This window comes from Melospiza georgiana, unplaced genomic scaffold (genome assembly GCF_028018845.1).
Source record: "Melospiza georgiana isolate bMelGeo1 unplaced genomic scaffold, bMelGeo1.pri scaffold_29, whole genome shotgun sequence".
NCBI classification, from domain to species: domain Eukaryota; kingdom Metazoa; phylum Chordata; class Aves; order Passeriformes; family Passerellidae; genus Melospiza; species Melospiza georgiana.
Window position 1 is genome coordinate 9,061,751 of NW_026652215.1, and position 14,890 is coordinate 9,076,640.

The 14,890-nt window shown below is 50.6% G+C and overlaps 1 protein-coding gene across 1 annotated transcript in view; it reads left to right on the forward strand.

Moving 5' to 3' along the window:
- The window catches only part of LOC131096425 (uncharacterized), a 1,435,131-nt gene that overhangs the window by 702,821 nt on the left and 717,420 nt on the right, over positions 1-14,890 (forward strand). Inside the window, 1 exon segment of the mRNA XM_058044763.1 lies at positions 3,827-4,032. Within this exon segment, the coding sequence (XP_057900746.1) occupies positions 3,827-4,032 (206 nt within the window).

The window sequence follows — 14,890 nt, forward strand, 5'->3', positions numbered from 1 at the left end:
AAACTGGGAGAGTCCTCCTGACACATCCCCCAGGCTCTGGGGTGTGCTGGCTTCAGGAGATCCCTCCAGGAGCACAGGGGACATTGCCCTGCACCCACACACTCACCATGCACAGGGCTGTGAAGGTCTTTCCCCAAGTGAAGTCTCAGCTCAATGTCTTCCCAATCCGATTGCTTTCAGCCTGTCTCTGCCTGGCTCCTGTCCCCTCAGTGACTGCAGGCAGAGCCCTCAGCCCTGCTAGGCTGGGAGAGGAGCTGGTCCTGGGAAGAGCTGTTCCTTTAAAGCTCAGCAGCACAGACACAGCACAAGGACTTTAATGAGCCTCTTGGGGCTTGGGTTTTTTTTACATCAGGCTCAGTCCCTGAGAGAACGTTCAAAAAACTTCTCAAGAACTCAAAGTTAAATCGAAACACTGAACTTAAAAAAAGTTTTAATGGGTTCTGTGGAGAGACACGACTGGGAAAGTGTCCCCAGGTTCCACTTAGAGCAGAACACTGGAGGCATTGGCAGTGGTGACAGCTGGGGACAAACAAGGCAAAGGTGTCTCTGGTGCTGAGCACACCTAGATGTGTTTGAGGAATGCAAAGGGCCCAGGCCTGAGCCCCAGCCCCTGGCCAGGCAGATCCTGTCCCTCCCTCCTTGCTCAGGGCTCTTCCCAGGATGGGCATTGGCATGTGGGGATGGGCAATGCCAAGGGCAGGAGCATGGGGCGGCCCCTGCCAGGCTGCTGAGCAGCGACAAGGAGGCAATGAGGCCCCAGCCCTGCAAGGGTCACTTGTCTCCTGCTCCTGCCTCAGGCCCAGGCCCAGCAGCCATGGCCAAAGTGCTGCCCAAGTTGGCTCTGGCAGGGCTGTCTTGCAGCTGCTGCCCATCCCTGTGCCCTGTGCCACCCAGGCTGTCCCACGGTGTCCCTGCCCTGCGCCTCTGTCCCTGCAGGCTGTCGGCATCCCCCGGCTGCCCCACCTGGCTGGTCCCTTCCTTTGCTAACAGCTCTGCCTCCTGCCTGCCCACACAAAGCCTGGGGCTGACCCAGGCTCTTTCTGGGGGATGTGTTGCACCACAGCTCTGCCCTGGGAGGGAAATTCTCATCTCCTCATGTCCAGTCTTGGTCTCCCCTTCTGCATTTGTGGTATAATTTCTCTATCTGGCTGTTTCCCATTATGGAGAAAAAGCTCCACCTTTTCCTAATCCACCCTTCCAGCCCTTCCAAGACACTGCTGTTCTCTCCTCAGTCTCTTCACAGGTGAGCCCTGGCACATCAGCCTCCATACATGAGTTATGTTCTTGAGGCCTGTGTTATGGTTTGGGCCTGGCAAAGCCAGAGCCCCCATGAGTACACCTTTTCCCCGGTGTCTGCTGTGAGATGTGACCAGGAATAAGCAAAGCAGGCTCCAACTTAAACATAAAGAAAAGTTTATTAACTAAGCTACACACAAACAATTACTAAACAACACACAAAAGAAGAGAAAAAAAAAAAGAAAACACGAGGAAAATGAAAACCTCACAAAAAAACACTCTCCCCCTCCTCCCCCCTAAATTCCCAATACAATACATCCTCCAAAATCACCAGTTCTGGGTCCAACACCACCCTTTAGATTGCTCAAACTTTCAACTCCTCAAGAGGAGAGGGAGTCCTTCCATGTGTCGTGGTGGCCTTTTCCGTCCTTGTTCCGGTGCTCTCACCACCGAACAGGGAACAGGACTGCTTCCAGGGTTGTCTTTTTAAGGATGCTTTGTCGAGTTCCAGAAAAGCACAGTATCTCACCTTCCCACCTTTGGGACATCAATCCCTCCCATATTTTATATACCCCCTGGGGCCGAGGGGTACCCACACTGAATCTTCTTTGGCACTGGGACATTTCTCCCCCTGGACTCAGTCTCTGTATCACACAGAAACATGGCTCTGTCCATGGCTACACGAAAGAGTCCAGCATAAAATGCCACTCCATCTTCTCCATTCCTTCAACATCTCTCACTCTCTCTCTCTGGTCCAGACCTCCATCACTCATTCATTTCCTTCGTCCTCCTCCACTCTTATCACTCATCTAGGAAGGGTTAATGTTCTGTAAGGTTTTCATTGTCCAAACAACGTGATTAAAAGCGTGCCGAAAGGGAGAAACGCGACCCACCCCAAAGCCTTGACCACAAGGGTCGCTGATATTCCAATTGGCCATGCGGAAGCCTTTCAGATAGGCCGTTCAGCCGGGTCGGACTCAGACCCAATCTTTCGTATGTTAGAAGCTACCTTCCTATCCCTGAACGAATCCAACCCTAACCTAACCGAATCCTGTTGGCTTTGTTATGATGTCGAACCTCCCTTTTATGAAGGAGTCGCTCTAAACACTCCCTTCAGTTACTCCACAGCAGACGCACCCAACCAATGTAGGTGGGACACCCCTCGCAAAGGAATCACCCTGAGTCAAGTGACAGGCCAGGGCAGATGCTTTGGCAATGCAACCCTAGCTAGGCGGAAAGGCAACGTCTGCACCGAAGTTGTCAAACCCAACGGGAAAAACAATAAGTGGGTAGTCCCATCTGCATCTGGGATGTGGGTTTGCCAGCGATCTGGAGTGAGTCCATGTGTGTTCCTTGCCAAATTCGATGACTCTAACGACTTTTGTGTCCAAGTTCTGATTGTTCCTATGGTCCTGTACCACGCAGATGAAGAAATGTATCGCCATTTCGAGGAACCCAGTCAGCTTCACAAAATAGAAATAGTAACAGGTATAACTATCTCAATGCTGCTGGGCCTAGGAGCAGCCGGAACGGCCACAGGAGTCTCAGCCTTGGCAACCCAGCACCAAGGACTGTCACAGCTGCAGGCAACAATTGACAAGGACCTGCAGAGGATCGAGAAATCCATCTCCTTTCTAGAGAAGTCAGTCTCCTCGCTCTCAGAAGTGGTCTTGCAGAACAGGCGAGGACTAGACCTCCTGTTCATGCAGCAAGGGGGGCCTGTGGGCCACCTTGAAGGAGGAGTGCTGCTTCTATGCAGACCACACGGGAGTCGTGAGAGACTCCATGGCAGAACTCTGGAACAGACTGGCTCAGAGACAGAAAGACAGGGAAGCCCAACAGGGTTGGTTCGAGTCCTGGGTCAATCGATCACCATGGCTAACCACCCTAATTTCTACCCTAATAGGTCCATTGGCAATGCTACTTTTAGCTGTCACCTTCGGACCATGCCTGCTGAACAAGCTGGTCTCATTCATTCAGACCCGCCTAGAACGGGCCAACATCCTGTTCATAGGCTGTGAATTCGACCAGGGAACACTGCCAGTCACAAGATTTTCTACCCAGGTTTACCAAACCCCTTTCTTTGTGAACAACCCCATGCCTCATTTCAGTGCCTATGCATATGACTACTTCGTTCATTTGTGAAAAAGGAGGGGGGAGATGTAGTAGATAGGGACAGGCGCTCGGAAAATCTCGCGATGTCACGGAAAGCAGCAGGATTCCTCTCCCCTAACGCCTAGTGATAAGGGATCACCCAAGAATGTTGTCCCCCCTAACATTAGTAACTTTCTACTCCTTACTAACCAATTACAGTAAGGTAAGACCCCCTGACGTAGAGAAAAAACTTTCCCAGTATAAAACCCGACGAGGCGGGACAATAAAGGTCTTGAACCATCCACCATACTGGTGTCTGTGTGTGTTCTTGGCCCGAGTGACCCTGGAGAGTTTGGGTCGCCATGCCGTTTCCTCAGAACCAGGTCGCCTCGCCTTGCATCAGAAGGCAACAGCATCCACACCAGGGAATGCCCTACAAGTTTGGGGAATGTGAGAACAGCTTCAGTCGTAGGTCCCAGCTGATCATCAACCAAATAATCCACACTGGGGAGAGGCCCTATGAGTGTCCCAAGTGTCAGAAGAGGTTTCAGACCAGCTCCAATCTCCTCAGCCACTAGTGGATTCACACTGAGGAGAGGCCCTTCTGCTGCCCTGACTGTGGGAAGGGCTTCAAGGACAACTCCATCCCCATCACCCACCGGCACATCCACACTGGGGAGAGGCCCTACGAGTGTCCCCAGTGTGGGAAGAGCTTCTTTGGCAGCTCTGACTTGACCAGACACCAATGGAGACACCGGTAAGGGAAGTCCTGCAAGTGCTCCAACTGCTGAAGAGCTTTGTGCACCGCTCTAGCTTCATCCCCCATGGGAGGATCCACATTGGTCAGAGCCCTGGTGACCCACATTTCCTGTGATCCATGTTGGGAGGACACCTGGCTGGTTATCCTTTTGGTTTGGCCCTAATTTTCTTCTGATTTTTCTTTATTACTTAAAAACACCTGAAATATGACAAAAAAGAAAGTAATTGATCAAGGATATCTAAAATCCTATTACTTAACAGGTGTTTGAGGAATATTCTGGAAGATTTGTGTGTTCTTGGGGGATTTCAGGAAGTGTTCTCCATATCCTTGCACTCCAGAATTCAAGATAAATTGGTCTGTCACCTCAAAATTATTCAATCCCACTGAAAACACCTCAATTTTACCCCAAAATGGCTCAATTCATGTCAAATTGTTCCCACTTCAGAAAAACTCAGTCCCATGCCATATCTAGTTGATTCCACAATCTCCAGGGTGAGATGGTGTTGGAAGGAGATTGGGAGAAGTGAGATCGAAATTTGAGGGTGTGGGATTGGGATTGTGTAGGTCTGGGTGTGTGTGATCTATTTTGATAGTAAATAAAACTTTCAGAACTATCGATTTCTGTCCCATTCATTTTCCATCACTTCCAGTTCTGTTTTCAGAGTGCCATCTTCTCAGCTGATTGTGTTGGTGTCCTCCTTTCTCTCCTGCCTCACTTTGCCTGCTCTGTTTCTCTCTCAGTGTCTCCCTTAACCCAGGGCAGCTCCCACCAAAGATCCTGCCCTGATTTACTTCCCAATCCATGAGCTACATCAACCATGGGTGAAGTTATGAAGGCTGGCAGTGAAATGTCATTGTAGGATCTTGCTGCACTTGGCTTTTGGCTCCTTCTTAAGAGCTTTGCCTTTGAGGGCAGGAACATCTTTTCCTGGCTGGGAACTGGAATTCCAGCCCCTGGGAGTGTGTGCCATGGATCCCAGAGGGGCATTCCCGAGTCTCCCAGGGTGCTGCTCCTGCCATGCCTCCCAAGGAGCTGTGCAGGGCCAGGGGACAAGGTCCAGCAGCTCTGTTGGTTCTGCAGTGCCACAACAGCCCCTGGTTCCATGAGTGTCCATACTGCAAACAGAGGTTCCTTGGTTCCCATGATGCCCTGCTGTGTCACCATGGATATTTAGTGCCATGAAGTTCTTCAGTGTCACAATGGCCTCCCTCTCTCCATGAGCTTCCGCAGTGCCACAATGGCTTCCTTGGATGGGCAGTGTCACCATGGACCATTGGCTCCATGCAGCCCCACTAGGACACCATGGACTCCTTGGTTCCATGAGGTTCTGGGAGTGTCTCCATGGTCTCCTTGGATCCACAGTGTCACAATGGTCCACTGGATCCACATGGCCCTGCTGTGTCACCATGGGCCCTGGGTTCCATGGGACCCCAGGGTCACAATTGACTCCTTGCTTCCATGTCACCCTCTTAGGGTCAAAATGGTCCCTTCATTCCATGAGGAATACAGAAATTTTGTAGAAACATTGAGCAAATCCTTCTTAATAAAACTGGGAACATCTGTTTGCATTCAAAAGAGATGTTAATGGTGACGGTGGCACCAGCAGCCTCCATCTGCAACAGAGATCCAGGGAAAGGACAGGGACAGAGAATTCAGCTGGGAGACTCAGAGAATTCTGCTCCCAGAGACCATTTCTGCTCACACTGTCCCTTGGAGAAAGGTGACACCATTCCAGGCAGCCTGGACTGAGCAGGTGGCTCCCGAGTTGGGTTTGTTGTTCAGGAAATCTGCTCAGGCTTTTCCATTTTTTCTGGTTTGAAAGCAAAACCAGTGAGAGACTCCAAGTCACAATTACAATTTATTAGGAAAAGAAAAAAAAAAAAACAAACAACAAAATGCATTCAATAATACAAAAGAAAAAACATTGACAAAGTCAGAATACAACTTGACACCCTGTTGGTCAGGGTGTTGTTAGCAGTCCAGTTGGAATGGTGGCTGCAGTCCTCCTGGAGTGGCAGATGTGGTTATGTTGGAGCAGTGATCCTGTAGTAGGGTGTAGTCTTCCTCTGAAGATCCAATGGAAATGGCAGCTGTTCCCTGGGAAATCCAGTGGAAAGGCAGCTTGTTCGGTCCCAAACCCCAGATTATATCCTGGTGGGGATGCTTAACTTCTCCCCACTGGGCGGAGCATCTCACAATGAGCTAAAATCATTCTATAAGTCATGGGGTGGGTCAAGAAATGGCTCCCAGAGGGAGTTATCTCTGAGTCACATGGCAAGGCATTGATTGGCCCATTTACAGGAGATAAGGAAAAAGTAATGCCCTTCCTGCTTTCAACAGCTCTTGAGGATTGGAATAGAATACATCTTTACATTGTAACCTAGGACATCTATCACTGATGGAAGGGTGGGATGGAATAACTTCATATTTGAGGTCATTTTGAGCTCTGCTGGGGGTTTCCCGAGGTCTGGTAGTGCTGTTGGCTTCAGGAACAGTTTGGGCAATGGCTCTGGGACTGAGGGCTGGTTGAAAAACGAGAACGGTTGTTAGTCTTGTATTTACAGTCTTTTGCTATATGTCCAGTTTTCTCGCAGTTATAACAGTTTCCACTGCCTTTATTACATTCTGTATTGTGGGGAAGCACATTTAATGCAACCAGCACTTCCATTGCACCCTGGCCTGTGGCCTTGGCTAGGCTGGAGTCACGGTCTGAGACCGCTTGGCAAATGCAAGCATCAACCATCTGAGCGATGGTCGGCTCATGGACAAGGCGGAGGGTGTCCAGAACTTTCTGCACTCAATAATGGCATTACAGAAAGCTAATTTGCTAATAAGATAATCCCAGACCTTTTGATCATCTACCTGTTTTTCCAGCACTTTATTAAGGTGATCGACAAACTTGATGTAGCTCTCATCCGGGCCCTGGCAAATGTCAGTGAAGTCAATGTGGGATGTAGAAGTGTCAGGTGGAGGAGGGTAGACCTTGCAGCACCTTTGAGATCTTCCAGTATTGATCGGGGGAGGACTTCAGCCTGATATTGCAGTCTAGTGTAGTCTCCTTCCCTGGTAACACAGTCCGTTGTGAGGTGTTGTCACCGTTCTTCCTCAACATAACCTTTTGGCAATTCATTAAATTTATTTATCCAAAGTTGTTTCCACAAAATAAACTCAGCAGGTGACAATATAATTTTTATACACTCTATTAAATTTTATGGTACCATCGTGTGGGCAGTAAATGGTGCATCCAGCAAATTCTTAAAATAGGGAGAACTCCTCCCATAGTCCTTTGTAGCATTAACTAAGTCCTTAATTTCCCTATGGAGGTAGAGAATCCAAGATTCAGATGGCACCTGTGCAGTATAAGCAGGGGCCAAAACCTAAATGGGAATCCATAGGGAATAGATTTAGGTTTTGGCCCCCGCTTATACTGCCCAGGTGCCACCTGAATCTTGGATACCACCTACCAGTCCCCCTCCTTTGCAGCTTTGCTCCGCATCCTCTTCCAAGAATCCTTGGGCTCATCCTCACTCTCAGATAAGCTATCGCTCTCTTCCTCTGCAGAGGAAGCAGGTCTGCTGGGGGGGGCGTAGGGCATTCAGCCAACTGGCAACACACTGTGTTGAAGGCCTTTGGTAGCCAAAATGGCTTCCTTCCAGTTGGCCCCATGTCCAGTTCCAGGGTCGGAACTCAACATCAAGTTGGGGCCTGTCACAGGGGAGGTACGTGGAGCAAAGGCAGGAAATGGGGATGAAGGCCGAAGGGAATCTAAAATGGTGGTCTCTCTAACAGGAGCCATCCATCTTGTGATTTGTAGGAAGGGGGATTAGGATCAGGAGATGAAGGAATGCGGGTGAGGGAATATCTCAGGGCAGCATGGCCACTACCACCCTGAGAAGAGGACAGAAAAGGAGGGGAGATGACAGATAGCAGATGGCTTGTCTGTGCCAAAGGGCGGGCTCCATCTCCCGTCCTGTTCTCAGGGAACAGGGGTTTGGGAACGTGGTGGGAGGATTGAATAAACCAGGACAATGGATTGGAACCATGAACTCGTTACATGATCCCATAAATTGAATGAAACAACAGATACAATTTCCCAACTTTTAAAACCCCTTGACCCCTTGTGTTTGTAAAATATAAAGCTTTTTCCCAACAGCATCCCAAAACAGTAACTGATAGATAGAATCAACAGAGACATCAGGAAAGTCCTCAAATAACCATGAACAATACCTTTTAAACTCCCCTCAGAAAATGAACTCCCCTCTAAATTTAAAACTCTCCAACACCTAACAAAAACATCCTTTGCAGCTTGGAACTGATTATTTTCCATAGCTGCACCCAATGAAAGAGGAAATGCCCATCCACAGGAACGGAAAATCAAAAGCCCAAACCCCCGGGAGCTCTCTGCCACTCAGTCACTCACTCTCAGTCTCACAGGCACAATCTTCAGCCAAAGTGGGGCCTGTGGAGCTGTCAGCAAAGCTGGTCCCACAGATGTTGAGGGGATTGTTGACTTCTTCAGTGAGATTCAATAAAACTCAAGTCTCATTTCAGCATTGTTGTTGACCTGAAGGGGTACAGCTTCCAGTGACATCTGGCTGGCAGGATCACTGCTGGAGATGCTACCGGGGACCTTAACAGATCATGTCCCTGTTTGGGTGCCATGTGTAGCATCATTGCTTTGCTGAGGCCCTTGTAGCATCCAGCACTCATGAGCCCAAAGCTCACTGCTACCTTAGAAAGCTGACAGAACAGGCAGGATGGGTTTTCATATGATCTCCTGCAAACTGGGTTTATTGGTACAGGAACAGGGTACACAGCTGAACAGGGTCCACGGATGAAGACAGGGTGTAGGCTGAGGGAACAGGGCCTTATATGGGGTAGTGAGCTGAGAGTCAGAGTCCAATGGATATGGGGGAAAATGGTGCAGAGGAGGGGTCAGAGCTCAGGTCAGCCAATAGGGAAACAAGGGTGGAGGAATGCAGCAAACTAGGGCCAGTGGAGGGACAGAGGGAGAACATTCTAGGGCTAAACAAATGTAGGCAATGGGAGTTGAACTAGGATAATTAGGCCAATGGGCCAATGGGGTAACATAACGTGACATGAATCATGTGTCTGCAAAGATCAATGGGAGAAGAAAGCATCTCACCCTCACCTGAAAGCCTATTCCTCTTATCTGGAACCAGTCCTCCATGTCTAGGGGATTGAGACTCTGATGGCAGGGCTCTGGGCCTCCACACATCCTCACAGCTGGCCCAGGGCAGGTCTGGAGTGGTCTTGGTGGCAGCTTGGGCTTGGCACACACTTGAGGAGGGTGTCTGTTTTCAACAGGGAGCTTAGGAGCTTCAGATTACTAAAATAAATAAAGAAAACCCCCTCTTTGCCTGAGTGCAGCCAGTTCTCCAAGCTAAGCTGACCCCAGGTGAGTGAGGAGAGACAGGATGGGGTTTGGAAATGTGGAGCAAGGCTCTCCACACTGGGTCAGAAATCAAGGCACAGCTTCTCAGAGCAGGCCAGACCTCCTTAGGAAAGCCCCTGGGTCTATCAGTCACAGAATGCTGCTATCATTTCTTCTCTAAAGAGAACATACACCCTTAAAACAGGAATGTGGATTTATTAGAAGCTATTTGAAATATTTCTCTGTAACAATAGAAAAAGAACTTCCTAGTGAACTGCACTACAGTGGAGGAAATCAAAGCAAAACCATGGTTTGTCAGGAGTGCTTGATCATAATGAGCCTCATGGTGCATTTGGAGCTGAGCCCTGGAACCTCAGAGCCTGAGAGGAGATTGCACAAACCTTTCCCGGAGTCAAAGACGGACAAAAACCCCAAAGTTTCTTGAGGCATGAATGGGTCCCTCTGAGGTCCATCCCCAACACAGGCTCCTCATGGACTCCTTGGAAGAGAGAATTGGAGGCCAGGATTGCATGAAATCCTCTAAGAGACTCAGTGCAGAAAGGAAAATCCAAAGTACTTAAAAACCTTGAGTATCTCAAAGTATTAATGAGCACTACTGGATGTCAGTACAAAGCTCTCAAGGGACTCATTAAAGAAGAAAATTGGGACCATGATTGCACAAAACTCTCACAGAGTTTGTATCAAAAGGGAAACACCAAGTACCTTAAAAAATCGGAAGTACCCTGAAGTATTAATGAGCCCCACTGAGTGTTGTTACTGACAAAGCCTCTCCAGGGACTAATTACAGCAGATAATTGGAGGCTGTAGCTGCACAAACCTCTCAGAGACTCCAAGGCAAAAGCAAAACCCAAAGTCCTTTGAAAAACCTGCACAGAGGCTCCTGGTCCAGAGGCAGCTCCTGGCAAGGGCAGCGCTGCAGAGAGACAGCTCTGGCCAGTAGCAGCTCCTGTGCACAGCCCAGCAGGGCTGGGGCACTGCCTGCAGCCACCCCGGGCACAGCACAGGGGCACAGAGGGGTTAAACTCAGCCTGGGCTGGGAGCACAGAGCAGAGCTCACTCAGGGCTCACTAGAGCAGAAATCAGCCCAGGTTTGAAACAGCCATTCCCTGGCTGTGTGAAGAGAAGCTGCCGTTCCTGCAGGGATCTCCTGGAGCTGGCACATCCCACAGCTTTGAGGACCTTTCAGGAGGACTCTCAGAGCTGCTCCAGGGCAGGGCTGTGGCCCCAGGGCAGGGCTGGCTTTCCCTGCTGCCCCAGCCCAGGCACAGCCCAAGGCAGCTCCTGTTGCCAGGCTCTGCTGCAGGGCTGAGCAGCCGGGGCTGCAGCCAGGGGTGCCCAGGGCTGTCGTGCAGAGCAGGGTCCTGCAGCCCAGGGCGCTGTGCTGGGGCAGGGACTCTGCTGCCTGCCAGGGACAGCTCTCAGCTGGCCTGGGGAGCTGCTCCCAGCGCTGGAGAGAAGCTGTGGGGGGAAGGAGCCACCCTGAGCAGGGCAGGGGCTGCTGCTGAGAGGGGCTCGGTGGGGCAGGGCTGCTCCCAGCTCCAGACCTGCCTGGGCACAGCTCCAGAGGATACTTCCCAAAGAAGGTAAGCCAGGGATTGCTGTAAAGATCAGGGGTTTCCTGAGAGTGTTTCTATTTTCTTCTTGGAGAAGGATGGGAAATTTGGGGTGATGACAAAAAGATTTTTGCTTTTTATACATTTTGAATGTATTCATAGTTCTGTAAATTACTATTATATAGTTATAAAACTATAATCCTTACTCTAGTAAACTCTTAAACTAACTCTGTTAAATCACTATTATATATTTATATTACCATAATCCTTAATTAGCATTAGTATGTTTCCTAACCTTTCTCTTAGATTTTAGAAAAATAGACATTTTAGACTGTCTAAATATATTCCTGAAATACTGTGTAGTCTTATTATCAGGAAGAGGACCTATAGGAACATTTTTTTAATTGACCAGAATGTGAGCAGTCACAACAAATATTTTTGGCAAAGAAGCCTTTGGACCTAATCCAACCGGTTGTACCAGGGGTGTGTAACTAGGGAAACTGAATCTCCTATTAGATGTTCCTGTTAAATTTTCTTTATCAATCAACCTTAATAAATTGTGTAAATCAGGGCCCGGGTGTGCCCCATCCCCACTGGGACGCCTGGAAGCTTCCAATAAATGTGTGGTTTTTACTTTACTGTTCTAACACTGTTGCAAGTGGGTTTTTTTTTCTTTGGGCTATGGACAACAGAGTGATGAGAGAAGCAGAACAGGAATTATAATCCCAGATTCACAGAACATTTTGAGTTGAAAGGGACACACTGGATCATCCAAGGAGTGTCTGAACATTTACAGAGACTCCAGAACTGTAACTTTGGGTGGTCAGTCTCTGCTGGGAGCCTCCCAAAGGGCCCTCAGCCACTCCTCAGCCCTGGGCAGCAGCAGCATCACCTCTGCAGGGCCCAGCAGGGCTCTCCTGAGCTGCCCTTGCCCAGCTGCACACAGAGCCTGCCCCAGCCAGGGCCCTGCACACAGGCAGGTTTCTGTAGGGCCCAGCCAGGGCACACGGGCTGGGATGGGCTCTGTGAGCGCTGGCAGGGACAAGGCTCCTCTCAGGAGGGAATGTGCAGGCCCAGGGGCATGCTCAGAGAAGGAGAGGGGGCTGAAGAGAGCAGTGCTGGGGGCAGGAGGGCACAGTTGATGTGTGGGAGGTGCTGGGCACAGCTGGGCACGGGAACACTGTCCTGAGTGCCCGGCTGTCTCTGCCTTGCCCTCTCAGGCACAGCACCACAACATCTTCTCTTGGACTGCCCTGCCCTGATATTGTCACTGTTATCTGCTGCTCTCAGAGAGGCTCTGGCGTTTGCAGCAGCTGAGTCAGGCACTGCCCTTGGCATTCCTGCCCGGCAGGTGTGTGTCCATGGGAATGGGGTGTCCGAGCTTCCCTGGCACCTGTGGGGCTGTGGGCAAAGCAGTCCATGGGAAAGGGGAATGAGCTGAGCCCCCTTCCTGAGATCCCATCATGGGCAGAGCCAGGGATCTCCTTGCTGTGCCCTTCCAAGCTCTGAGCTGCCCTCCTGGGTGCAAATGTGTGCCAGAGCCTCTGGGAGTTCCCTGAATGTCCCACGGGGAAGGGCAGAGCTGCCAGAGCTGAGGAAATGCTGCTGGGTTTCCCAAGGGAGCCGAGAATGTCCTTGGCATGAGGGGGTGCAGAGACCTTGCCCAGACACCTTTAGAGATGGTGAGACATTCAGGGATCCCTCTGCTCTGGGCAGGGTCTGGTTTATCCCAGGGTGATCCAGGAATATGATTGTGCTCTGATTGCAGCCAAAGGTGCAAAGGCAGTTGGGAACAAGCCCATGCAGCCCCTCACCTTCCTTTAGCCACAGGGAATCCTTTGCCTCTCCCATCTCTCAGTGGCAAACTCTGAGTGCAGCCGAAATGCTGGGGATTTCTGACCTCAGAGAGCCAGAAATTATTTGTGGGGAGGAAAACAATTCCTAAAAAACCTTCTGCTATTCATATCTTATAGGACTGTGAATGAAGATGCTACCAAGCCTGTCTGCTTTAGAAGCGATTCCCCTGTCAAATCTTGAACATCCATCCTTGTCCCTCTGCCACATGGCCACAAACCCAGGGCAGTGGGGCAGAGATGGCTCCTCGAGAGCCCCCAAGCACAGGCCTGGCTGCACCTGGCACACTCAGCCAGCACAACTGGAGCTCAGGCAGGGACCTGGGTGAAGGTTTTCCCAGAGCAGGAACAAGGCTACAGGGACAGTCTGCGGGGAATGGCCCAGGCTTGGCTCAAAGCAGCCCCTCCTGACTTGTCACTGTCCTTTCTCCATAAACAGGTCCCCAAGTGCAGCCCCAGCAAATGTCCAACAGCAGCTCCATCAGGCACTTCCTCCTGCTGGCATTGGCAGACACGCGGCAGCTGCAGCTCCTGCACTTCTGCCTCTTGCTGGGCATCTCCCTGGCTGCCCTCCTGGGCAACGGCCTCATCATCAGCGCCGTAGCCTGCGGCCACCACCTGCACACACCCATGTTCTTCTTCCTGCTCAACCTGGCCCTCAGCGACCTGGGCTTCATCTGCACCACTGTCCCCAAAGCCATGCACAATTCCCTTTGGGACACCAGGAACATCTCCTACACAGGATGTGCTGCTCAGCTATTTTTCTTTATGTTCTTCATCTCAGCAGAGCTTTTCCTCCTGACCATCATGTGCTACGACCGCTACGTGTCCATCTGCAAACCCCTGCACTACGGGACCCTCCTGGGCAGCAGAGCTTGTGCCCACATGGCAGCAGCTGCCTGGGCCACTGCCTTTCTCTACTCACTGCTGCACACAGCCAATACATTTTCTCTGCCCCTGTGCCATGGCAATGTCCTGGGCCAGTTCTTCTGTGAAATTCCTCAGATCCTCAAGCTTTCCTGCTACAAATCCTATCTCAGGGAATTTGGGCTCATTGCAGTTAGTGTCTTTTTTGGTTTTGGCTTTTTTGTGTTCATTGTTTTCTCCTATGTTCAGATCTTCGGGGCTGTGCTGAGGATCCCCTCTGAGCAGGGACGGCACAAAGCCTTTTCCACCTGCCTCCCTCACCTGGCTGTGGTCTCTCTGTTCCTCAGCACTGCAGCATTTGCACATCTGAAGCCCCCCTCCATGTCCTCCCCATCTCTGGATCTGGCCCTGTCAGTTCTGTACTCAGTGGTGCCTCCAGCCCTGAACCCCCTCATCTACAGCCTGAGGAACCAGGAGCTCAAGGCTGCAGTGAGGAGACTGATCACTGGATGGTTTCAGAAACATTAAACTGCTGGCCAATTTCTGCCAATCACTTGTACTAAAAGACATCTTTCATACTTCTTTTTGCTTTGGTTGTGGTTTGTTCTTTTTTCCTTTGTATTAGTTTTTCATATTGTCCACAAAGAAATGTCACTGTTTGTGCCATTTCTCATTTTGTTTCTCTCCAACTTCCATGTGGCCAGAGACTGTGTCAATGAGGGGCTGCACTCCTGGTGGCTTTAAAGGAGCTAAAGGATCTCCCAGCAAAGTTTTTTCCAGAGATGCCCTTTTGTTGCGTTCCCTGGAGCTGCAGCAGCAATATCTGTGTGCAGAGCAGGGGGCAGATCAGTGCTGGCACAGCAGCTCTGCTCCTGCTGGCCACACCATTCCTGATCCAGGCCAGGAGCCATTGGCCTTCTTGGCCACCTGGGCACACTGCTGCCTCATGCCCAGCCTGCTGTCCATCAGTCCCTGCAGGTCCCTTTCTGCCTGGCTGCTCTCCAGCCACTCTGTCCCCAGCCTGTAGCACTGCAGGGGTTGTTGTGGCCAAAGTGCAGGACCCGGCCCTTGGACTTTTTAAACCTGACCTTGTTGGATTCACCCCGTGGA